This window comes from Hyperolius riggenbachi, chromosome 3, assembly GCF_040937935.1.
Source record: "Hyperolius riggenbachi isolate aHypRig1 chromosome 3, aHypRig1.pri, whole genome shotgun sequence".
In the NCBI taxonomy this organism is placed as follows: Eukaryota; Metazoa; Chordata; class Amphibia; order Anura; family Hyperoliidae; genus Hyperolius; species Hyperolius riggenbachi.
In genome coordinates, this window is record NC_090648.1 from 237,116,477 (window position 1) to 237,144,446 (window position 27,970).

The following is a 27,970-nucleotide window of genomic DNA, read 5'->3' on the forward strand; positions in this document are numbered from 1 at the left end:
AAGGAGATGGGGGGTTATACCACGGTATGTGCGGTTAATTTTGCTATCTGGCCACCACTTTAATAAAATGGTAACCAAATAGCTACTCCCACCTGGATGAATATGTAAAGGGGGCTCTTTCAGACTCCTTACTTATTCATGTTTTCATTTCTGTTTCTCTTCTTTCCTCATCTGTTTTCTTTGTAGAGCTAATAAATGCGCAATGTGACATCTCAGGCCAGCAACTGCTCACTCATAGGAACATTTATATAGCAAGTAAGATTTGACTTGCACCACCGTGGATTGCCACCTAATATGGCAATGATGGAGTAGGCAGACTTTTTAAAACAAGTGCAAGGAAAAGGTCAGCAGAACTGTTGCAAAGTTAAAGTGGATCCGAGATGAACTTTTACTCATTGCATAATTGTGTTCCTTTCCTATAGTTTATAGGGCATTCCTCAAGCCAAATACTTTTTTGTTTTTGTTTTAATACTCTAATTCCCTATAAACGAAATAAGCCCCACATACAGTTTTCAAAGAGCCTTGGCAGTAGCAAGGGCTCATGGGAGCTCAGTCTGGGCAGGAGGAGGGGGAGGTATTACTAGCCAGAGATTTCAGAGGCAGAGGGGAGGAGGGAGGAGGAGGGGGGATTAGGTTTTTTTCAGTCTGAGTGCTGATGGTGCAGATAAGCCTGCCTCTGTGTAATGTTTACAAACAACATGGCTGCTGTCATTGTATCACAGGAAGAAATAATCATATTCTATTAAAGCAGTATGCAGACAGATTTCCTGTTTAAACCATCTAAACTGTACATAAGATATATAGACAAGTTACTTGTTATAGTAAGTTTTTCATCTCAGATCCGCTTTAAGCAGTTCCTCAGATTAACCACTTAGAATCCTTGATCTTGACATCATCTACTCTTTTGTGTCAATTTCGCTTCAACTTTTCTTTTTATGTTTTTAATGATCTTGGCACACTTTTGGCACAATTTCATCAAAATAAGTTTTGTTTATACATTTTAAGCTTTAATAAAGTAACTAAAATGCATACAATCAAGGAAGGATTATTAATTTAGCAAATCAGTCATTTACCCCCCAAAATCCCTAGCGATTAAACTAGCAATACTTTTTGGGTACATGTAAAACCATTTTGATCTGACTGGTGGATACAGAATCATCATCACTGTGCGTTATATCTGCCCCTTAATCCCCCAGCCAGTTGCAATAAACCTTATCTGAGGGCTAATTGTATGTTCAGCTGAACACATACAGTAACTGTCAGCAGGAGACTGATACTACAGGAAAGCTGCTGTTCTTTGTGATGCTGAGCTGGATCAGAACACAGCAGTAACACAGCCCGGGCACCAGTAAGTGTCTGACTAATGAAGCATTAGCATATTATTAACATTATCTGCGCTTTTAATCTCAAACTGATTGCAGCCACTCAGCCTAAATGAGCAGGAGGCTTATTTAAAGGCGTGGAAGGAGGGGAAAGAGGAAATGAAGAAACAATCTCCTTGCAATCAGATTAAATTAACTTTGAGTCACATTACGGACCTTCACATCAACTAGCCAGCAACAGAGGCTTCAGCGAGTCTTTGGTCATTGAAGAAAAGACATTGCCATTCTCAGTCACTAGCTCTATGGAAGTGTGTGGCACAAGCAAGCAAGATGCAGATCTTGCATAGTTAACAGACAAAATACAAAAAAGAAAGACTCCCTGCTTTATTCATATGATTAGTGCTGTTCAGGAACCATGTTTTTAAATGTACACATTGTTGAACTTTTTTGAGTTGTTGCAGCCAGTAGAGATGGTCATTGGAATGCAAATAAAGCTGGATACATTTGTACATAAGATTTGCAAAATCCTGCATCAACTCAGAATTTTTTGCATCTCCTTGACCATCCCTAATAGACAGACCTTATTGATCAAATTTCTAATTCTTATAATTGTAAAGGGAATATGTGAAACCCTTCTTCCCTCCATTCCAGAGCCAAGGCAACCATTAGTATATTGCTCGGAATCTGCCCAGAAGAATTCAAGAGTCATCATTGAGGCAGCTGTCATGTAAAGTAAAATGCACCCTGCCACAGGCACTGTGTGTTCAGTACCACAGTGGCTTGCTGCACTTGCTATGCAACATGTACAGTACTTGGAAACTCAATCAGTAAAGGCTGAGTTTAGGAACGCAAAAATTATTAAAAATGAAATTATACATTTGCTGATATTTTTTGGCTTTTCCGAAAGCAGAGCGGGAAACTAAAATGGTGCTTCAGTAATTAACAACAAATCAGTTGCCCAATATGGCCAGTTGCCCATTTTCTATCATATCAGGCACTCCTCTGATGTCCATAGTTTGTCTGCAGATAGTACTGGAATGGTGTGACTGGAAATCCTTTGACCCATCACTTTCATTTCTTATCAATGTAAAGCATGGTATCTATGCATAGTTTCACCTTTTCATAGCAGTTGAAGGAATACTCGCCTAAGCCAAGTGCTCCTGTGTGAATAACATTCACAGTTTAGGTGCCCTGAAGGAAGCTGGATGACACATGCACTTTAGTCATTTTATTTTACATAATGTGAAAAGGGTACTTGAAAAGGAATGATATCTGCATATCACACACAAAAAATGCTGGAATGAGACACTGGACATTAAAGCTTAAAGAGGAACTGTAGTGAAAATAACATAATTAAAATAAATAAAATTGCTTATTTTCTTTACAATATTAATTTATAGATTATTTAGTCAGTGCCTGTCCACTGTAAAATATTTCCTCTCCCTGATTTATATTCTAAAATTTATCACAGGTGGTGATATCTTTAGTCCCACCAGGATCTGTATGAAATGTTCGTTTATTGAGAGTTCTATGCACACATGGAGATGCACAGAGCGAGTAAACTGTCAGGACCATGATCATGACATCACACGGTGGGAGGGGTTTCACCAAAATATCAGCCATACAGACCCCCCTGTGGATCTATTCGAGAAAATGTAAAGATTTGGGAAAGGGGGTATCGGCTACTGATTGGAATGAAGTTCAATCCTTGGTTGAAATTCCTCTTTAAAGGGGAACTGAAGAGAGAGGTATATGGAGGCTGTCATGTTTATTTCCTTTTAATCAATACCAGTTACCTGGCGGCCCTGCTGGTCTATTTCTCTGCAGTAGTATCTGATTAAAACCAGAAACAAGCATGCAGCTAGTCTTGTCAGATCAGACTTATAAGTCTGAACCACTGAAACACCTGATCTGCTGCATGCTTGTTCAGGGGCTATGGCTAATAGTATTAGAGGCAGAGGATCAGCAGGGCTGCCAGGCAACTGGTATTGTCTAAAAGGAAATAAACATGACAGCCTCCATATACCTCTCTCTTCAGTTCCCCTTTAAGCTATAGAGTTACATATCACCAAACATGGTGCTTGTAACCTTAACCTATTTTGGTTCCTGGACGTAGAAACTACGTCCAGGAACCATGCACGCTCCCGCGGCCGATCGCACGCGTTCACGCGTGCTTCCGGCACGCGGTTCGTTAGCCAGGCAATCAGTGAATTGGGCTATGATGCCCGATCACTGATTCCTCTCCCCCGCTGAAAAAGCGACAGCTTCTCTCGGAAGCTGCGCCTTTTCTGGCTGCGTCGCTCTAAGTGTGTGTTACGCTTAGAGTGACGTCATGTAAACAAACTCATGGCCGCCATCTTGTGGCCAAAAAGTAATACTACAACTAAAAGTTAAAAAAAATGAAAATCAACACACATTTACATTATAAACCTATTGTTTACCTCCCACCCTCCCAAAACTACCCAAATAAAATGTTTAATATAAAAAAAAACAAAAAACATTACAATAAAAAAAAACATGTAAATATTTTACCTAAGGGTCTAAACTTTTTAAATACCAATGTAAAGATGAAATATTTCTATATTTTTTTTATTTTAAACTTGTAAATAGTGATAGATGCAAAACGGAAAAAATGCACCTTTATTTCCAAATAAAATATTGTCGCCATACATTGTGATAGGGACATAATTTTAATGGTGTAATAACCGGGACATATGGGCAAATACAATACCTGAGTTTTAATTATGGAGGCATGTGTTATTTTAAAACTATAATGGCTGAAAACTGAGAAATAATCAATTTTTTCCATTTCATTTTTTTCTTATTCTTCCTGTTAAAATGCATTTACAGTAAAGTGGCTCTTAGCAAAATGTACCCCCCAAAGAAAGCCTAATTGGTGGTGGAAAAAACAAGATATGGATCAGTTAATTGTGATAAGTAGTGATAAAGTTATAGGCTAATGAATGGGAACGTTTTCACTTGGAACATTTCTCAAGTGAAAATGACGAAACGCGAATGGGTTAAAGGGAACCTAAACTGAGAAGGATATGGATTTTTCCTTTTAAAATAATACCAGTTGCCTAACTCTCCTGCTGATCCTGTGTTTCCAATATTTTCAGCCACAGCCCCTGAACAAGCATGCAGATCAGGTGCTCTGACTGATGTCTGACTGGATTAGCTGCATGCTTGTTTCAGGTGTGTGATTCAGCCACTACAGCTGCCACAGAGATCAGGACTGCCATGCAACTGGTATTGATTAAAAGGAAACATCCATATCCCTCTCAGTTTAGGTTCCCTGTAAGGCTATACTGATTGAGCAGGGGACAAACTATTTGGGAACTACACAGATGGGCCAAATACTGGCTCCCAAGAGCATACATTCTTACAGGTAATGCAAAAGTCAACAATATGAAATATATCTCCAACCTATAAGGTATTTAACTACCTAAAGACTGCATCACGCCATCTATTTACTGGGTACAGCGCTGCGATCTGAGGCAGTGCTGTACTGGGGACAGCTGTGTGATACAGCTGTCCCCCTGGGGCACAAGAGAGCGATCGGCAGTGATAGGCTGAAGCCTATCACAGCCGATCGCTGTGATAGGCTGGCCGGGGGAGGGAGGGGGGAATATGTAAATAATAAAAAAGTAAAACTTATTTAAAAATACACAAATAAATATAAACAAACAAACATCTGGGGGGCGATCTGGCCCCACCAACAGAGAGCTTTGTTGGTGGGGAAAAAAAAGGGGGGGGGGGGAATCACTTGTGTGCTGTGTTGTGCGGCCCTGCAGCTTGGCCTTAAAGCTGCAGTGGTCCAATTAACAAAAAATAGTCTGGTCTTTAGGGGGGTTTAGTACTGTGGTCCTCAAGTGGTTAATAAGAACTACACAACAACAATCTTTTTTTTGCCTTACCAGTTGCTTTTCCAGGTGTGTCGAACATGAGGATCATGGATATTGTGCTTGTCTGCTTGTTCATCCAGGAAATCAAACATATATTTGATAGCTAAAGGAAGAGCACTACCCCGGTGTGCTGTGCTGAAAATAGTTTCAAATAAGTCATCTACAAATTTCTGTAAAGTGCCCTGAAATAAACAACAGAAAAAAAACACTGTGGGAATGCCAATTACATTAACCAATCATTTGGTTTTCTGAAACACGCATGCACAATTTCAGGTTGCATCTGTCTTTTCTTATTTTTGCTTGGGTTTATTTTCCAATTGGGGAATATTGGCATTAAACTGACAGTAAATGTACACACATTGTAGTGGTCAAAAGCATTTCATAGCCATCATTCTCAATTTATGTTATATGTGCTTTTGAATATAACAGAGGTTTTCAGAGAATGTTGAACCTTCCTATTAGCTTTGACCCAGAGGAACCAAGCATGTCCTTGTTACAATAATAAAAACACAAACTTGCTATCATTCTCTGTGTGTGTATTTCCAGCACCAATTACCAATTCCAGGCAGAAGATGTTGCTGAATTCTACTAGATTGCCTTTGAGGAAACAAGTTCAGACATGGGGAGAATATACAAAACCATACAAATTGTCTCTTGGTCTGCAGTGCAGCTTTGTTAATCACTAAGTCACCTTGCTGCACATCAGCTAATACAGCTCACCTTGAACAGTGAATGTGGTGCAACACAACGAGCTTCTGGAAATGTGCAAGAAATGTTAAATATGAAAAATATTACTTGCAAGTGCTACAGTAAGAATACCATAATTTAAGGACACCTGCAGTGAGGGGTACGGAGGATGGCATATTTATTTCCTTTTAAACAATGCAAATTGTCTGACTGACCTGCTGTTCCTCTACCTCTAATATGTGTATCCATAGTTCCTGAAGGAGCATGCAGATCAGAGGTTACGGATTGAAGTCTGACTGGATTAACTGTTTTAGGTGTTTGATTCAGACACAACTGAGGTTAGAAAGTTCATCAGGATTGCCAGGCAAATAGTATTGTTTAAAAGCAAATACATATGGCAGCCTCCATATCCCTTCTCACTTTAGATGTAATTTAAGCAAGGAGGTGTAGAACCATTGAGTTATACCACACTTAGTAGAGCAGGAAAAGTATTTATCAGATTCATGCAATATACAGTATATCCACTGCCATACCCTTATTTTTGACTGACTTTAAACTACACTCGGTGTAAGGCACAGATACCAGATCCGGTGTGAGGGAAATTACATCTACATGTCTAATCTGCATATCAAGCACATGGGGCCATATGCAATCCACTTTTTCACCTGGGTTTTCTCCTAGGTGATATTTTCAAAACTTGTCATAAAATGACTTTTAACCACTTCACCACTGAGGGGTTTTACCCCCTGACCACCAGAGCAATTTTCACCTTTCAGCGCTCCTTCCATTCATTCGTCTATAACTTTATTATTACTTATCCCAATGAAATGAACTATATCTTGTTTTTTTCGCCACCAATTAGGCTTTCTTTAGGTGGGACATTATGCCAAGAATTATTTTATTCTAAATGTGTTTTAATGGGAAAATAGGAAAAATCTGGGAAAAAATTATTATTTTTCAGTTTTCGGCCATTATAGTTTTTAAATAAAGCATGCTACTGTAATTAAAACCCATGAAATGTATTAACCCATTTGTCCCGGTTATAAAACCATTTAAATTATGTCCCTATCACAATGTTTGGCGCCAATATTTTATTTGGAAATAAAGGTGCATTTTTTTCAGTTTTGCATCCATCCCTAATTACAAGCCCGCAGTTTATAAAGTAACAGTGTTATACCCTCTTGACATAAATATTTAAAAAGTTCAGTCCCTAAGGTAACTATTTATGTTTTTTTTTAATTGTATTTTTTTTTTTTTAATTACAAAAAAAAAATAAAAATTGGGGAGTGTGGGAGGTAATGAGTTAATTTATTGTGTAAATGTAATGTTTGTATATGTAAAATGCTTTTAGGGTGTAGTTTACTATTTGGCCACAAGATGGCCACAGAGTGTTTGTTTACATGCGACCTGTAAGCGTCCGGAAGGACGCTTACAGGAAGCAGTAGGAGGCTGGGAGACTCACAATGATCTCGCTGTTTCTGAAAGAAGCAGCAGATCATTGCGGGGGCTTAGATCAACCAACGGGAATGGATTTTCCCATTCATTGATCTCCGGGCGTGCGGGCGGCGGCGTGCACGAGCGGCGGGTGCGCGCGCACGAGCGGCGGGATCGCGGACAGCGGCGGTAGCGCGGAAGGTACGGATTGCTCCGTCCCTGGTTTTTTAGGAGGGAAAAAAGGGGCGGAGAAATCCGTACGCGTGGGGGTAAAGTGGTTAAACTATCTGCAAACAAAAAAATACTCAAAATAATGTTGACAGTAGTTTATCAACTACTTTTTGGTACTTTTCCCATTGTAAAATGCTAAAAAGTTATTTTAAATCGAAGATGAAAAATTATCTCCTAGGAGAAAAGTCAGGTGAAAAAGTGAATTGCATATGGGCCATGGTTCCTATTTACATCGTGCTTCTGTAGAGGACACTACACATCTTCACAAATGACAGCATCTTCTCATGCAACTAGAAGAAATACTCCATTCATTTCTCACTGAGCATTGCTTCAGGGCTGGGAAACATTGAAGAACCTAAGAGATTAAGCAAACCCAGACTTTACTGATATTTTAGTATGATCTAACCTAACCCTACTCTCACACAGAACCCTCCTATTACCACTACCTAGCCCTAAAACCCCCCTGGTGGTGCCTAACCTGAACACCTTACCCCCGGTGGTGCCTAACCTCCTTAACCCCCCCCAGTGGTGTCTAACCTTAACTCCCCACTTGGTGTTTGACCTTAACCCCTAAGGCTCCCCCCCCCAACACTCCTAACACTAATGACCCCGACCTCCTAACTCCCAATATATACCAGCTATAATCAGCTAAATAGCGGCTACAAGTGGCTATAAATGGTAAATAGGTGCTCTAAACTACTATTTTATCAGGTGGCTCTCTTAGAGCCCCTAATCACAGCTTTGAACGTCTCTAACAGGGTGGCGCTGGCGTCTTTTTTAGTTATGTATAGAAATTGGCAACAGCTCCGAGTTATTTGCATCTCATTGAGATGTGTGTGTGGGCACCTGAATGCAACTGAACTACTGTTATTTTACTAACTTTTAGCAATATACACAGTGGTCTGTTATGACCCAGGTGAAGGCTGTAAATGTTTGCCAGTTAGTAGCAGATTATTTTAATTATATTCCAGCCAGGTTTGCTGAACCACTAATGTTTCCCACTGCTTTTCAGCCACTGGGACCATATTAAATCAGTCCCAAATCAGTCAAAATACATGCATCACTTCAGATAACACAAGTTCATACTAAATTAGTTAATGCAAAGTATTTGTAACTTAAAGTACTTTGGATCATCTTTAAATACAGTTTCAATTCTAAATTAAATAACTGTTTAACAGTTATGTGAAATTGAGCTTGTTCAGTAATGAAACTCATTTTGTGGTTTATAGAAGTTGTTATGTTTTGAACACAAACAATTATAGTTTAACTGAGTTTATTCATTCTTTATATAAATGTATCATTTCACATAATGAATTAATAGCAATCGGAATCTTGCTGCATGATATAATTATGATACGGTTTTATACTAGATAAAATTAAAATCTTGCCAATAGGGTCTGAGTTTTTTATAGAGTAGGAAATTGTTAGAAATTGCGTGTCTTTAGCACTGAAAACTGTGTAACTTTTACAGACCACCTCACCTCACTTCTTCTGAGGTAATTGGTGACAGGAATTGAGGGCAATTTCTTCATGGGTGGATACAAAACAAACAGAGATTGTAATCTTTCCCCACTCTGTCCATAAAACAAAGCTTGGCTTTACTGAGTAATAATGCTAAATAATAACGATTATTGTACCTTGAATACTTTTACTTTAATTACATAATTTATACTTTATGAATACTTTAAACTGATATAGACCAGCCTAAACAGCTGCCTGCAAGTTTACGCAATTATTACCAGTATTAATAATATGTATCATACAGTATAATCTCATTATCGTAAACTCAGATATATTACAACTAGCAGAACTTCGGGTATAGTAAACCAAATGTCTAGGTCCTGGCCAAGCCTCATAAGAATTTGGGAGTAACGTGTGTTATAGTAAACACAGATAGAATAGAACTCCTGTTATAGTGAATCTGTCTTTTGGCCTCTGCAGTAATCATTTTTGTTTGTATGCTCACATATAATAAGGCATACCTGTTATTTTGGTAGATCCCTGGCTCTAGTGGCACAAGGGACAGCTGTTACTAGCAATCACCACCTACGTGGCTTCATGGAGTGCTCTCTGCCGCATATCCTCACAAACGCAGAGAGGGAGAGGACCCCACAGGATTAATCAGGCATGTGCTGGACAGACTGGGAAGTGATACACATACTCGGCATTGCCATTATTATTATCGATTTCTATAGTGCCAGCATCTTCCGTGGTGTTGTACAACAGAATACAAGGTATAACAATAAAATATAAACAATACAGCTAACAATACGAGACCTACGTCATTTCCTGCAATGCCACCCATTGAACTACAGAGGGCGGCATTGCAGGAAGTGACCGCGAGCGGTGGAACGCAAGGAAGTAAGTTTGCCGCTTGGCTTACATTTGAATACTTTAATCATTTTAACAATTAAACTGGCTGGAGGGGAAGCAGGGGCACAGGTGGGGGGCAACCCCACGCTAGCCCCTCCAGCATGGCGCCCCCAGGGCTGGGGATGTTTCCACGGACTGGAAACGTTCCTGCAAAAAAGGACATTTCTCTCAAAATGGAGAGAAAAAAAAGTTTACAAAAAGGGATCAGACCTGCAGCGGACAAGTGTGGACCTAGCCTAAATTCATCATCCTGATGTAGCCCTTGTGAAAGACAATCGAATTATCTTTATGTTTGCTAATCCTCCCCACTTCCAAAACATCAACTATCAGAACTGACTGTTCACTTGCTGTCTAATATATCCCACCCATTGACAAGCTGCCATTGTGAAACATACATAATCATTCACATTGCGTTTATTGCCCTTGTAGATCATTGCTTGGTTGCTATTTATAACATGTTTCAGCACTTGGTTCTTTACAGCTAGTATGGCCTCTTGTTTTATTTTTTTAGGTGTTGCTTTTTCTAGATGTTCACATTTCACACCAACAAAAGAGCAATTGACAAACTGAAAGACATTTCACTCTCCCGTATGACATAAAGCAAATATTTATCAAAGGAGACTGCATCAAGTGGTTGATTTGATTCACCTGCAATTGATTATTTAATAAATTGCCAAACTTTTTCATACATCCATATACATTTTGCCTAGTAGCGCATACCAATAACTGTTGTACTGATTAAGATGGGATGTGTAGTTTTACAGTGAGACTACTACTTTCTAGTTTATTGGTGAGCAATCACAAAAGCCCCTTGCCTCACTGCCCCTTGGGCCAGACAGCTTGTATGAGGTTAGAAGGATATAGAGTGTTCCGAGAAATCACCACAGTATTGTTAATTCCAAAAATCAGTGTCCAACTTTATTATACCGTAAAAAAATACAAAATCATTTTTGGTAAAAACTTCTTGTCAATGGTTACATGAATCTTCAAAGACATATTCATCAACCCACTAGGTCATGAAGATCATAGACTTGACAATTCTGGCTACAGAGAATATATACTTTGTTTGCAAAATTTTACAGGCAATGATACCGGTCTGTTTCAGGTCAATTGTCAACCCTTCATCAGGCCTTTACAAAGCAAAGAAAATCTCAAAAAAGCCAAAAATGAATGCCCTATGTGCAATTCTACACATAAGAAGCATCTGATCCAAGCAAATATTCATCTGCACTGTTCTGCTGGCTGGAGCATAGGTCCAGAAGCTGCAAAAAAAAAAGGGAAGTACCGTATCTGAACAGCGCTAATTAAAGGATCTGAGTTGATAAAGCTACTGGCCAACAAAATGGCACCTCATGGTCATTGTGTTTGCGGTCACAATACTACGCAACATAACGTTTAAAAAAAGAATAGATCAAAAATGCCTATTGCATAATAAAGGCTGAAAAAAAGAAACCTAAAAGGAAAATTATGCAGTAAATAAAAAAAATGTAATCAAACTATTTCATGAAGATGAAAAATAATCTTGGTCACAGTGAAGGAATGAATTTAATCAAAGCTGGAATTTGACAACACCTGCTTGCGTTATGCAAGTTTTAAGGATATGAATATTCTAGTCCTGAAGACACCTGCATTTGTGAATCCCCTTAGCATACCATTCAGCAGGCGGCATGCATGCATAACAGCAATATTTTTAATATATTTGGTGAACATATTTTGGTATGGGATTTTAATTAAAAAAAAATCTCTGTTTTAAAGGTCCACTGCAGAAATGGAGATTTAATATCATCACAAACTTAAAGGACTGCTATATATAAATAATGTAAACTGCTTTATCTTAAAGAGGCTTTAATGAAATTCATAGATAATTGCTTAAATGGTTCAGGGGATATTTACAGTTCAACAGATGTGATGCCTCAAATTAACTATTTCAGTATCTTTAATTTAAAGGGAACCTGATGTGAAAGGCTAACATATGTATTTCCTTTTAAACAATTCAAATTTCCTGGATGTTCTGCTGATCCTCTGTCACTAATATTTTTAACCATGGACCCTGAACAAGCATGCAGATTATGCTAGGTACACACATTATGTTTTTTGGACGATTCTGCCGTTGATTTTCGGTTTTTCCCGCTCGATTTCCCGCTCGATTCTGTTATCGTTTCTTATAAATTTCCATTCACTTTTATGAGAAATCGAGAGGTAAAACGATCAAACGTAATATCGGACATTATGGAAACTATCAGTCGAACGCATCTATCGAATGAAAAACATAACGTGTGTACCTAGCATCAGATGACTTTCAGGGGTAAGATTCAAACACTACTGATACCAGAATGATCAGCAGGATGGTCAAGCAACTGGTATTGTTTAAAAGGTAATACATATGGCAGCCTCCATATACCTCTTGCTTCAGATTCCCTGTACATACCATTTAGACAGACACTCCTCCCTTTGCAGGTACCACATTCAAATATAGAATACTCGAAGAGCAGTTAAAGAGGACCTGAACTCAGAACTTCCTCACTGCTCTAAAAGATAAGCAACAGCATAACCTGTAAAGAAAAAACATTTCTTTGTTACAGCTGATAGAAATCCTGCAATACATTTGCAGTGTGTCTACTTCCTGCTTTCATGGAAGCAGACATAGGGTTAACATCCTGGGTTCATAAATTAGCTGCTCTGCCAAGGCAGCCAGCTGGCACAGCTGAGAGATTAATTACAACTTGTGATTAGTGACAGATGAGGGGGAATTAGAAAGGCTAAACTCTCTAAGTACATTACTCTAGGTTTTCCTTCTGTCCTGTGCAAGAGCTCAGGTCCACTTTAAAAACATATAAGGGAAATCTTGCAGCTGCCATTTTCAGTTCTTTCCAACCTTCTCATTCAAACAGCTCTGCTACACCTTTTCTGAAGGCAGGTGAGGCCACTATTTCCTATTTCAGTTTCGTAGGTTCATGCATGATCTGTTTGCGGATTGGTCAATGGGTCAGTAATGGGCGATCTGATTAGATAGCACAGTCATTTTAGCTCACTGCTCTTCTCCACATATCTCTTAAATTTATATTTAAGAAGACAGGCAAGTGAACATAAAGGGAAATGTGTTTGTGAGCAGATAACAAAATGCCTGTATTTCCACTCACCTTGGTGGCTAGTAATCTTGTTAAATATATTTCTGACACCATTTTGCTGCCTCTGTCCCCTTCTTTCTGGTCTCCATGTTCATGGTTCTTCACTAAATGCCACACTTTAACGCCACTCTCTAAATCTGGTGTTATCATAGGTGTCCGAGAACGAAGACTGTCAGGGCTTCCTGTATATTTGATCATATTCTCTGTAACAAGCAATAACCAGCATTAGAAAAAACAAACAAACATATTGAAAGGCATGCATTATATTAAAATCAGAGATTTTACCCTTGCTTTTAACAGAGTGACTAAGGGTTAACACCTGTTCGCTACTTGATTTTTGGCTAAGTCCTTCGCGCAGGAACTTTTACCAACCTCTAAGTGACAAGCGTTACTGAAAGAGACGGAAATTCTCTCTAACAGGGAAAGAGATAACTTTTAGGTTTATTTTTTGACTGTTGTTTTCCATGTTGCTGAAAAACGCCCTCACTTGCTATCATAGGGTGTCAACCAGGGCACAACAGGAATGTAAAAAGCAACTTTTTATGTAAAAGTGGAAAAATATATGCATTAAGTGCTTCCGGATGGTGCTAATTGAAATCTACGCCCTGTTTGGGAGCTGTTATCCATGCCAGGGAGTAGAAGTCAATTAGCACGCCGCATGGACCTGCAGATACTGCCAATCGCGGCACTCTCCCACCACTACAGCCCACTTGCCCTGCTGTTGGTATGATGGAAGAGGCTGAATGCTGGTCAGAAGCTGATTTCATTGGCTACTGACGCCGTGATTATGGTAAATCAATCTCATTGGCTCACATTGATTACAGGGTCAGGAGCCAATGAAATCATTATAGCAACGGCAGAGCAAGTGAGCTTAAATGACGGGAGAGTGGCTCGATAGGCAGTAGTGTAGAATAAATATAGAGTGATTCTGAAATCCTGGTATGGTTCTCTGATGCCTTGATGAAGCATATAGTTTGAGCGTGAGTTCTACCTGGAGACGAGGTGGCTACAATCTGGTGAGCCTTCCCAAGTTTAGGGTGGTGGAAGCACGAGTGTTATCACCTGGTTCACACTGTGGAGCATAAATACATGGCAATATTGTAACTGGATTACGCGATGTGGAGCATTTTGTCTCTTTAGGAACTCTATGAGCTGTATGTGAGAGTGCAGTGGAACTTGGAATCTATTTTATCTTCTTATATTGGACTACCACAGCGAACCCATGGAACTGTCCCTTTAAGGAATATCTGTGTAGCGAACGGTTTGTTGGTATTTGAAGTGGTGCAGCTTATTTGTATTGTATACATAAAATAAATGTTTGTACAGCGAGAATGGGTAATAAGGTATTTGGAAATGAGTGCACTGCCCCAATATCAAATAGCCTAGCCTCTAGCGTGCTGCAATTCAGACAATGCCACTCTCACATCCACAATAAATTATATTATAGTATATAAAGTGCTCTACTATTCAAACCAATAGTCCTCAGTACGTAGACTCAGTTCAGATTTCAAAGTTTATACAAAGTTCGTCAGCTTCAGTTATTCATCCAACAGAACCTTTTGTGGTAGCTGCCCAGACCCACAGACAGCACAGCACCACACGCATAAATGATAATAAATTGCTTTACTCTGCTTCACCAATACTGGCCTCAGCCCATCCACATCATGAAAGGAATATAAATATAAATATCACAGCGCAAACTGCTTACACCAGAACAAGCAGGGTTGTTGGATACCATGAACCACTCTACCACTCATGTAACTACAAATACAGGGTCATCACAAAATGCTCCCCAACCTCCAGGGACCGTGCTCACCTGGTACTATTGCTGTCCAAGACCACAAACTGCTCAGCATGCCTTTTATCACAGTCCTGGTATTCTCACCTTCACTCTGCTTCACTGTTACTGGTTTTGGCTCATCCACATCCTCATATTAATGCTGCCTAGGTGGAAAGACAGCTCAACACACTTTATGGCACAGCCCTGGTACACAGCACGCCTCTCAAAGCTCCCTCTGTGGTCCTTACAGTCACCTCAAAGCCGATCTCTAACAGTCTGCCAACTAAAAACACTCTCCATAGCGTAAAACCATAATTTATTAAATAACAAAAGGTTGTACTACTCACAAAAGCTTCTTAAAAACAAGCATGTTCAGGGGTCACCTGATGTATCCTGTCCCATAAGCCACTCCCTACGCTTTTCACCTCAATGTGGCACATGTGGCTTTATTATCAAAACTTTCTAAAGAGATTCGTATGGATTATATTTAAGGACATATTGTTTATAAGGAGGCACACATTAGGTATTCATTAGAAAACGTATTTGTGTCTAGTTTCCTATTTTTCTCCCTTTTTTAGCATATATTCTGTGACTGTGACATTCCTTATTTTTTGATGTGCGCCATTTATTCTGAGGATGTGGAGGCTGGGTGGACCTGGTGTAGTTACATTTACTTTATTTTGTTTGGTTCAACAAGTGTTTCACATTAAATAGAAGTAAATATATAACTCACTCATTACAATATGATAAATTTAATTCTGCATAAAAAAAACATTAATCAGGAACAATAATACAGTACATTAAGTTAATATTCACAAATATATAAACTTAAGGGCATTCCCAAAGTGACTTTCCCAAGGTCATTTGTTTATTGAGGACTTCTTTTTAATAAAATGATTTCAAAATTTGCACATCAATAGCAATTCTAAAGTGGTACAATCAATCCCCATCTAATTTAATGAAAACAAGATGCAATTCTCATTTACACATTTGTTTATGAAAGCTAGAGTGTAATAGATTTCTGGCTTCCAGCTATCTATTCTGGTTATGCTCATAGGGAATAAAGCATGACAAAGCAAAATGATTAACTGAAAGGCAAGTAAAGGCAGTGTGTACTGCAGCCAATTACCGCTCATTTGTTGTAAACTGGCTCCTTCTTAATCAATCCAGAGGACAAAAAGGTACAGAGATGTATATACTTAGAGACCATTATATAAAAACCTCAACAATGTATAATTAAGGTGGAAATGGGAACATTTATTATGAAATGGGAGAATAAAGGATAAATGAAAGCAAAAAGAGCAAATCCTAAAACTCTTTTATGTGAAGAGACCAAGTTGGCATATTATCAATTTCACAAAGCATAGCTGTGGGAGTTGCTTAGCAATGGATTGAGAATCCATAATAGTAACTATAGTATTTACTGATTGGATCTGTCTCCATCTCCTTAGCAACATGACGCTTCTGTCATGGACCTATCCATTGCATTTTCTGAGCAGACTGGCCCCAGGGCCAATAGACTAGGAATCTACGGCTGATATTTGAAAAACACTTTCCAATTTCAAGTAAAATTTGGGTTCAGTGAATGCATTTGCTATAAACTAATTCAAACCAATACATCTGTTAGTTAAATGTATTGAGGACCTCTCGGCTGGCGTTACTAGTATAAAAAAATAGGCCAATACCTACAGAAGGATGGTTCTACAAAGAAATGAATATGGCCAACATGTCCACCTTCCACTGTATGGTTCACTGTGCTCTTTTGCCCTTTAGGTTTTTACATGAGATGCACATGTAATATAGGTCACATATAATGGCTTCTGTATGGGACTGACCTTTTATTTTCATCATATTGTTTTCTGTGTAATTGAGAGCACAAGTCCTTAAGAGGCAGCTGTGGTAAAGAAAACATGTTGTTCATGGTCCCAATGGCTGAAAGTAGGCATCAAAGAAGGATAACCAGGCACTGCAACAGATTCCTGCTGAGCTTTTATGGAGGTAGTGTTGAGGGGTGTTGAGGAAGAAAGAGGCCTGGTGACCATTTTGCACCTTTGTAGAAGCGCAGACGAGCAAACCAACCATCAAGGTCTCATCATTCCCCAGCAACCATCATTGTTCCATTCTGTGATGGTTTGTAAAGGAAAACAATAAAAGGTCAGCAAAAATCTGTTGTAGTGTCCAGATATCCTTCTGTTCTGCATATTGTTTTCTGTGTTAATCAGTATTAAGGATGGGGGGGGGGGGGGGTTGGCTGGCCTACAGGTTAGCTACTGCTGAAGTAAATGTTTAAAGCACAGGTATTTTGTGTCTATCAGCCCGTATGACCCAAACTACAACAGAGCCTTGAGACAAATTACATTTTTCTCCAAAGCATAGTGACAGGAAAAACAACGTGATGTTGGAAGCTTACATACACATTAGAAAGACAATATACACGATGAAGCATGCGCCTGTAAATAAGTGGATATGAGCACATCTCTTTAGATGTATTATTAACAGGATAAAGCTCTCTTCCTAAGAAACTATAACAAAAACTAAAGCGGCACTTGCAACCAATGCAAAGGTAAAACAGATCTGAAGAATGGGTGAGAACCATTTGCTGTATGGATAGCAGTTATGATAGTTTGAAATGATACAATATCATTATTATTCCCAATTCAACAAGCATTGAATAGCTTCATTTAACAGCTACCTGTCACCTTCCTGTCAGAAGAAATACGACTGCCAGAGCTTGTCAGATCAATTACCATTTTAGTTGGTATTGGAGTTTTCCTGTCTGACTCACACACTGGTTATTAGTTCTTACTATTATTCCAAACTGAGCCACACAGAGTACAGCAAGCAGATCAGCAAAGGGGTCAACTCTGCATGGGAATTGCCAGTCTTCTGGGGTATCGCACTCTGATTGTTTAGAAATTGAACAGCAACCTAACTGTTAGCAAGTGCAGAAAAAAATAAAATGCAGCATAAACTTGACTCTTAGTAAAATGAAAGGATTGCACTTTTATACAATATATCTTCTATGGACCACCGACATCATGAGCAAAAATGCTGATATTCTTTTTGTACTAATTTTCGTGAAAATAATGTTAAATAAGACTTGCGAAAATACCATCGAAAATCAAATTGTAATGAGTGTGTTTTTACACATATTTTTGCGAATTTTTAAGCTAAAACACTTTCGCGTTTTCGCAAGTAAAACTTTTCTCGAAATCAAAAATGACTTTGGTGAAAATTACTGACTAACATGGATACATTAGTAATGTTTAAACAATGGCATTCCTGTGAGAGCCTGTGCCCAGCTCTTTTGACAGACTGCCGAGATGACTCTATAGTATATGGATCCATTTTGGTCATTATACATACAGTAATACATTATTGTTCCATTACTTGGAAATTACACTAAATATATCATACAGTTTAGCAGCACAGATAGGTATAGATATTTTGGTAATAGCAAAAGTGGTGCAACTGTAGCAAAAACATAATGTTTTAATAAACGTGTAGTACAATTGCTGCTTGACAAACATGCAGAAGAAGTTGAACTCTTGTTGCATCACATAAGCCACAACTTCATATTTAGCATATCATATGCAACACCCCATTTGTGGAGCATAACTACCTACAGAACAAGTATGTCAAAAGACCGGCTTGAGCGCTTTTACTCTTTTTAGCAATGTGCTACATAACCATCAATCACTCATATGCTTTGTCAATCCATAGAAAGGAAGTTAGGAAATGACCATGGTCTCAGCCAGAGCTTGATTATTAGATTATATAGGTTAACAGAGGCAATCCATAGCAAAAGCTGTGGTTAATGCATTTCAGACTAGGCACATTTCTTAATCATAATTGTTCATGGTTATGATTTAGGATTGCGCTAAGTCCAACAATGAGTTCCTATTGCAGTGGAAGTGCCAGCTGACATTTATTGCAGTGTGCAAGAGTGAGAAAATTCTGTGCAGACTGTTGAGCTAAGCTACTGGACTGATTGCTATAGCACCAACATAGTGCTGTTCAGAGTACAATACAAACAAAGGGAAGCATAGATACATAAGTAGTTCAGCACACAGGAAAATCAGAACTGCCTGACTGCATACTGATGACATCATGGACCACCCTGGCTCTCTGATACCACTTCATGGGAAAGCAAAAATGAAAAATGGTCCTGAAGAGCAGTATAGGCATTTCCTGTACAATTTAGCCATATCGTGCTGCACAAATAAGTGTAATTTCAACGCTCAGTACGTCCCATTCATCACACAAAGCAAAAGCCATATCACATATGCTCTTCTGCCTTGCAGAGGAAATGAGTACAATATCGTGTAACAGAGTTAATAGTTGGCATTCCAGGTGGTCACAGCAGGGAAAACTGCTAACTTTCCAACAATATTCCCCGCTATGCCTGTAATCAAAAAGATTCTCACACTAAAATATAGAACCGGAATGATTTCTGCTAGCGTTTGCTCAAGATTGATGAATGCGCCATAAATTACTGCAAATGTAGCACCTGAGACACAATTTGAACTGCTTTGAAATATTTTAACCTCTACATTTTTATACCTGTTTTACTACAGTATCTTCTGATTCCATATCCCATTTCCTCTGAAGAGCTTCAAAAGGGCAATAATGAAACATAAAGACACTTTTAATTTAAATGAGGTATTCACTTACTGTTTGATACATCCCAGTACAGGGAGGTCATTACACCAAAAATGTGGGAAGTACCATTACTATATTTCTGGTAATGTGCAACTGAATGAAATTAACACTGCTAATTACCCTCCTGTAAAGTTTAACCATGTTTAATGATGTATTTTATATGGTTATTAGCATGCAGCAGCAATACTGATGATTCTTACATTATCATATAGCTCACTGTTCAAGCTTCCTGGACTTCATTGTAATTACTGAGTAAGTGTCATGTTCATTTAGACACTGGAAATTAATGATTATTTCTCATCCTCCAACTTTTTTCCCCAACTTGGCAATAACAAGGAACGGAAGGGGAAAATATTTCTGAAAAGGTCACAGTGTCTTTCATTAATTGCAGCAACACTTCAGAAATTAATATTAATGAGACTTCTTTGCTCATTCGCCTCAGTGGATGGAGCTCCCCAGGAGATTAAATGACTGCAGTATTTCTGTTATCTGCGGTAAGGGAAAGTGAATATATTCATGTTCATACATAACTGGAAACTATAAACTTCACCTAGCGAACCCCACACAATTACAAATAAAGGGATGGCCGAGCTAGAACTCTAATGAACTTGGGCATTCAGAAGCAGCATGTTGAAATAACTCTGTCCAATTACATTTTGTTCACAGGCAAACTAAACCTCTAAAACTGCCACTTGCAATGACTGGTACCCCCACTCTTCTGAGCAGAAAAGGGTTTCTGTACTATGTTTTGCCCATAAAGCAAAAGTGTGAAATTTGGGTGCGCCCAGTAAATAAAGAGCGCATGGACCACCCGCAATGAAAAAAATGTGGCTACAAATTTGTAGCCACATTTTTCATTGTGGGGGCCCAGACGCCCACTTTAATACCACACGTTGCTGATATTTTGTATGAGGCTTTTGTTAACAACATTTTTGTACGATGGAATTGTACGGGGAGCATCAGTTAAGGTTAGGTGTGGGGGATTAGTTCAAGTTAGGCATCAGTGTGGGATTTAGGATTAGGCATAGACAGGGGCTGATTTAGGGTTAGGCATTGATAAAGGGAGAATTCTGTAGGTTTAGTTGTAGTGAAATATTGGTATTAGTTACTAATATTTTACTACAGTACTGTAATTGCCCATTTTAACCACTTGAGGACCTAGGGCTTTCTACCCCTTAAGGACCGGCCACTTTTTTTCCATTCAGACCACTGCAGCTTTCACGGTTTATTGCTCGCTCATACAACCTACCACCTAACTGAATTTTGGCTCCTTTTCTTGTCACTAATAAAGCTTTCTTTTAGTGCTATTTGATTGCTCCTGCGATTTTTACTTTTTATTATATTCAGCAAAAAAGACATGAATTTTGGCAAAAAAATGATTTTTTTAACTTTCTGTGCTGACAGTTTTCAAATAAAGTAAAATTTCTGTATACATGCAGCGCGAAAAATGTGGACAAACATGTTTTTGATAAAAAAAAACCCATTCAGTGTATATTTATTGGTTTGGGTAAAAGTTATAGCGTTTACAAACTATGGTGCAAAAAGTGAATTTTCCCATTTTCAAGCATCTCTGACTTTTCTGACCCTCTGTCATGTTTCATGAGGGGCTAGAATTCCAGGATAGTATAAATACCCCCCAAATGACCCCATTTTGGAAAGAAGACATCCCAAAGTATTCACTGAGAGGCATAGTGAGTTCATAGAAGATATTATTTTTTATCACAAGTAAGCGGAAAATGACACTTTGTGAAAAAAAAAAAAAAAAAAAAAAAGTTTCCATTTCTTCTAACTTGCGACAAAAAAAAATGAAATCTGCCACGGACTCACCATGCTCCTCTCTGAATACCTTGAAGTGTCTACTTTCCAAAATGGGGTCATTTGTGGGGTGTGTTTACTGTCCTGACATTTTGGGGGGTGCTAAATTGTAAGCACCCCTGTAAAGCCTGAAGGTGCTCATTGGACTTTGGACCCCTTAGCGCAGTTAGGGTGCAAAAAAGTGCCACACATGTGGTATTGCCGTACTCAGGAGAAGTAGTATAATGTGTTTTGGGGTGTATTTTTACACATACCCATGCTGGGTGGGAGAAATATCTCTGTAAATGACAATTTGTTAATTTTTTTTACACACAATTGTCCATTTACAGAGATCTTTCTCCCACTCAGCATGGGTATGTGTAAAAATACACCACAAAACACATTATACTACTTCTCCTGAGTACGGCGATACCACATGTGTGGCACTTTTTTGCACCCTAACTGCGCTAAAGGGCCCAAAGTCCAATGAGTACCTTTAGAATTTCACAGGTCATTTTGAGAAATTTCGTTTCAAGACTACTCCTCACGGTTTAGGGCCCCTAAAATGCCAGGGCAGTATAGGAACCCCACAAATGACCCCATTTTAGAAAGAAGACACCCCAAGGTATTCCGTTAGGAGTATAGTGAGTTCATAGAAGATTTTATTTTTTTGTCAAAAGTTAGCGGAAATTGATTTTAATTGTGTTTTTTCACAAAGTGTCATTTTCCGCTAACTTTTGACAAAAAATAAAATCTTCTATGAACTCACCATACTCCTAACGGAATACCTTGGGGTGTCTTCTTTCTAAAATGGGGTCATTTGTGGGGTTCCTATACTGCCCTGGCATTTTAGGGGCCCTAAACCGTGAGGAGTAGTCTTGAAACGAAATTTCTCAAAATGACCTGTGAAATTCTAAAGGTACTCATTGGACTTTGGGCCCTTTAGCGCAGTTAGGGTGCAAAAAAGTGCCACACATGTGGTATCGCCGTACTCAGGAGAAGTAGTACAATGTGTTTTGGGGTGTATTTTTACACATACCCATGCTGGGTGGGAGAAATACCTCTGTAAATGGACAATTGTGTGTAAAAAAATCAAAAGATTGTCATTTACAGAGGTATTTCTCCCACCCAGCATGGGTATGTGTAAAAATACACCCCAAAACACATTATACTACTTCTCCCGAGTACGGCGATACCACATGTGTGGCACTTTTTTGCACCCTAACTGCACTAAGGGGCCCAAAGTGCAATGAGTACCTTTAGGATTTCACAGGTCATTTTTGTTTCAAGACTACTCCTCACGGTTTAGGGCCCCTAAAATGCCAGGGCAGTATAGGAACCCCACTAATGACCCCATTTTAGAAAGAAGACACCCCAAGGTATTCCGTTAGGAGTATGGTGAGTTCATAGAAGTTTTTATTTTTTTGTCACAAGTTAGCGGAAATTGATTTTAATAGTTTTTTTTCACAAAGTGTCATTTTCCGCTAACTTGTGACAAAAAATAAAATCTTCTATGAACTCACCATACTCCGTACGGAATACCTTTGGGTGTCTTCTTTCTAGAATGGGGTCATTTGTGGGGTTCCTATACTGCCCTGGCATTTTAGGGGCCCTAAACCGTGAGGAGTAGTCTTGAAACCAAATGTCGCAAAATGACCTGTGAAATCCTAAAGGTACTCATTGGACTTTGGGCCCCTTAGCGTACTTAGGGTGTAAAAAAGTGTCACACATGTGGTACCGCCGTACTCAGGAGAAGTAGTATAATGCGTTTTGGGGTGTATTTTTACACATACCCATGCTAAGTGGGAGAAATATCTCTGTAAATGACAATTGTTTGATTTTTTTACACACAATTGTCCATTTACATAGAAATTTCTCCCATCCAGCATGGGTATGTGTAAAAATACACCCCAAAACACATTATACTACTTTTCCTGAGTACAGCGGTACCACATGTGTGACAATTTTTTGCAGCCTAGGTGCGCTAAGGGGCCCAACGTCCTATTCACAGGTCATTTTGAAGCATTTGTTTTCTAGACTACTCCTCGCGGTTTAGGGCCCCTAAAATGCCAGGGCAGTATAGGAACCCCACAAGTGACCCCATTTTAGAAAGAAGACACCCCAAGGTATTCCGTTAGGTGTATGGCGAGTTCATAGAAGATTTTATTTTTTGTCACAAGTTAGTGAAAAATGACACTTTGTGAAAAAAAAAACAATAAAAATTAATTTCCGCTAACTTTTGACAAAAAATAAAATCTTCTATGAACTCGTCATACACCTAACAGAATACCTTGGGGTGTCTTTTTTTCTAAAATAGGGTCACTTGTGGGGTTCCTATACCGCCCTGGCATTTTACAGGCCCAAAACCGTGAGTAGTCTGGAAACCAAATGTCTCAAAATGACTGTTCAGGGGTATAAGCATCTGCAAATTTTGATGACAGGTGGTCTATGAGGGGGCGAATTTTGTGGAACCGGTCATAAGCAGGGTGGCCTTTTAGATGACAGGTTGTATTGGGCCTGATCTGATGGATAGGAGTGCTAGGGGGGTGACAGGAGGTGATTGATGGGTGTCTCAGGGGGTGGTTAGAGGGGAAAATAGATGCAATCAATGCACTGGGGAGGTGATCGGAAGGGGGTCTGAGGGGGATCTGAGGGATTTGGCGAGTGATCAGGAGCCCACACGGGGCAAATTGGGGCCTGATCTGATGGGTAGGTGTGCTAGGGGGTGACAGGAGGTGATTGATGGGTGTCTCAAGGTGTGATTAGAGGGGGGAATAGATGCAAGCAATGCACTGGCGAGGTGATCAGGGCTGGGGTCTGAGGGCATTCTGAGGGTGTGGGCGGGTGATTGAGTGCCCTAGGGGCAGATAGGGGTCTAATCTGATAGGTAGCAGTGACAGGGGGTGATTGATGGGTAATTAGTGGGTGTTTAGGGTAGAGAATAGATGGAAACACTGCGCTTGGGTGGTGATCTGATGTCGGATCTGCGGGCGATCTATTGGTGTGGGTGGGTGATCAGTTTGCCCGCAAGGGGCAGGTTAGGGGCTGATTGATGGGTGGCAGTGACAGCGGGTGATTGATGGGTGGAAGTGACAGGGGGTGATTGATGGGTGGCAGTGACAGGGGGTGATTGATGGGTGATTGATAGGTGATTGACAGGTAATCAGTGGGTTATTACAGGGGAGAACAGATGTAAATATTGCACTGGCGAATTGATAAGGGGGGGTCTGAGGGCAATCTGAGCGTGTAGGCGGGCGATTGGGTGCCCGCAAGGGGCAGATTAGGGTCTGATCTGATGGGTAACAGTGACAGGTGGTGATAGGGGGTGATTGATGGGTAATTAGTGGGTGTTTAGAGGAGAGAATAGATGTAAACGCTGCGCTTGGGTGGTGATCTGATGTCGGATCTGCAGGCGATCTATTGGTGTGGGTGGGTGATCAGATTGCCCGCAAGGGGCAGGTTAGGGGCTGATTGTTGGGTGGCAGTGACGGGGTGATTGATGGGTGATAGGTGATTGGCAGGTGATTGACAGGTGGTCAGTGGGTTATTACAGGGAAGGACAGATGTAATTAATGCACTGGCGAATTGATAAGGGGGGGGTCTGAGGGCAATCTGAGCGTGTGGGCGGGTGATTGGGTGCCCGCAAGGGGCAGATTAGGGTCTGATCTGATAGGTAACAGTGACAGGTGGTGATAGGGGGTGATTGATGGGTGATTGATGGGTAATTAGTGGGTGTTTAGAGAAGATAACAGATGTAAACAATACATTTGGGAGGTAATCTGACGGCGGGTTTGCGGGCGATCTAATGGTGTGGGTGGGTGATCAGATTGCCCGCAAGGGGCAGGTTAGGGGCTGATTGATGGGTGGCAGTGACAGGGGGTGATTGATGGGTGATAGGTGATTGGCAGGTGATTGACAGGTGATCAGTGGGTTATTACAGGGAAGAACAGATGTAATTAATGCACTGGTGAATTGATAAGGGGGGGTCAGAGGGCAATCTGAGCGTGTGGGCGGGTGATTGGGTGCCCGCAAGGGGCAGATTAGGGTCTGATCTGATAGGTAAAAGTGACAGGTGGTGATAGGGGGTGATTGATGGGTGATTGATGGGTAATTAGTGTGTGTTTAGAGGAGAGAATAGATGTAAACAATGGATTTGGGAGGTGATCTGATGTCGGATCTGCGGGCGATCTATTGGTGTGGGGGGGTGATCAGATTGCCCGCAAGGGGCAGGTTAGGGGCTGGCTGATGGGTGGCAGTGACAGGGGGTGATTGACGGGTGATTGACGGGTGATTGACGGGTGATTGACAGGTGATTGACAGGTGATCAGGGGGATAGATGCATACAGTAAACAGGGGTGGTGGTCTGGGGGGGGGGTCTGGGGAGAATCTGAGGGGTGGGGGGTGATCAGGAGGGGGCAGGGAGCAGGGTGGGGGATAAAAAAAAAAATAGCGTTGACAGATAGTGACAGGGAGTGATTGATGGGTGATTAGGGGGGTGATTGGGTGCAAACAGGGGTCTGGGGGGTGGGCAGGGGGGGGTCTGATGGGTGCTGTGGGCGATCTGGGGCAGGGGGGGGGGAAAAATCAGTGTGCTTGGTGCAGACTAGGGTGGCTGCAGCCTGCCCTGGTGGTCCCTCGGACACTGGGACCACCAGGGCAGGAGGCAGCCTGTATAATACACTTTGTAAACATTACAAAGTGTATTATACACTTTGTATGCGGCGATCGCGGGGTTAACATCCCGCCGGCGCTTCCGTATGGCCGGCGGGATGTTGCGGCGGGTGAGCGGCGCCAGGCGGAGGCGGAGGATCGCGTCACTGATGACGCGATCGCTCCGCCCATGCCCCTACAAGGACCGCCGCCAATTGTCAATACGGCGGTCCTTGCGGGGTGCACTTCCCGGCCGCCAATTGTACATACGGCGGTCGGGAAGTGGTTAAGAAGTAGACCCAAATCTCCTCATGTCTCCTTTTCATGCATGCTTTTTGGGGACCATCACAGTAATAATCTTTACACTTATCAAATAGCTTTCAACCTAAACATAGCTGTTCTCTGTTCCTGCTGAACCTGCCATTTGTTTATGTTTCTCTATGAGCCTGGCAACTAGCAAGTAGCTGAGCTTGTATGTGCCTACCCACAGCTTACGGTAGTTATGATCCACTTTCCCTACAATAGCCAGATGCAATTCACTTTTTCTCCTGAGTCTTCTCCTAGGTGATACTTTGAAAATTGTTAATAAAATGCCTTTTAAACCACCAGCAAGCAAGGAAATCTGCAAAATGATTATGCAATGCAATTAAATTGTAGCTATACATTTACATTGGCACATTAGCAGGGTGTTGCGGCAGAATCTGTCAGTATGACGTGCAGCATGCTGTGCATTACCAGAGGATGTGTCCATTTACAGGTTCTTCCTTTCAAGCTTTGGCAACATTTCACCAAGAACTGAGTAAAAAAAAAAATATTGAACCAAAAATACCAGAACCCCTCATGCAGCATCTCAAGACAGATGATGTCATTTCAGAAACTCCATACTATGCAGCTAGTGTTTAGTGTAAGAATCTATATGTTGGTTGCTATGGGCAACAACACTACACCTTCGTTCGGCGCCATATCACAGGGAGTGTGATAACTTGACTCTCATCACAGCAACAGCATAGGAGATAGGACTTCTTAGACGTCGTTACAGTTTCAGGATTTTATTCAGTAAACAGATATACAGATGCTTATATCTACAGGTTCGTTACACCTCAGTGAAGACATTGGTCTGTAGTAAGTCCTCTTTGCATTACAAGCTCTTGGTCCCATTCCTGGTGAATGGTAACCACTCTTTCCTCTTAGGTTCCATCTATACTACGTGGCACTTAGGCCTATATACAGCATACAGTTAGATAAGTTGACAATACATTACAAAAAGAGTGGAGGGTGGAAGTCATCAGCCAGAAGTCAGAAGCAGCAGAAGTCAGAAGTGGCTCTCTGGAGCCCGTCGGCTGCTTTAATACCGACCTCTAAAGAGTTAAATGTGGAATCATCTGAGCAGGGACGTATCAATAACTCATCGCCTGCTATTGGCTGATAAAACCTCATGATATAATGACAGCCACGGTCTTTACTGCGCATGCACGAACTATCACCTAGTTCTAAAAAGAACATTGCTTAATGTACTGGACTCTTGTTTTCCTTCACAAAATATGCAAACATTCGATGTTTACAGAAAAGACTGCCTCAAAGTCTGCCCATCGAGTTCTTTAACCTTGGCTGGTTTTGTGTAAGACACAAAACCATGTTCCAGTGTTTCTAGAAATGCTGCCTAAAGGGAGACTCTGCAAATCAAGTATTTTAACTAAACTCAGTTAAAGTAACTGAGGCCTACGAATTCAATCATATAATACTTAAATTCTAACATTTAGGAGGGATGGTACCTTCCCTGTAGGTTTTGCATGTGCTTATCCATGCATTGTACTAGTTTAGATTCCATTCTCCCATCTTCTCCCTCTGCCCCCCTTTCTCACACCCCATTGGGCCTGTGGCTGCTGTGGTTGGTTACTCCCTATTCCCCTGAATCACGCCTTATGTATCTGTATGCTGTCATGTATCTTTCCACTGATTCAATGGGAAAAGTACAGTTTGTACTATAAGCAGTTAAGTTGGTAT

The 27,970-nt window shown here is 40.4% G+C and overlaps 1 protein-coding gene across 2 annotated transcripts in view; it reads right to left on the reverse strand.

Moving 5' to 3' along the window:
• Positions 1-27,970, reverse strand: part of PLXNA4 (plexin A4) — a 910,299-nt gene that overhangs the window by 23,445 nt on the left and 858,884 nt on the right. For both annotated transcript variants that reach the window (XM_068276018.1, XM_068276019.1), the window contains 2 exons: positions 13,093-13,283; positions 5,240-5,409 (listed from right to left, as the gene is read on the reverse strand). In XM_068276018.1, coding sequence (XP_068132119.1) covers positions 5,240-5,409; positions 13,093-13,283 — 361 coding nt within the window. The remainder of the gene's footprint in view (positions 1-5,239; positions 5,410-13,092; positions 13,284-27,970) is intronic.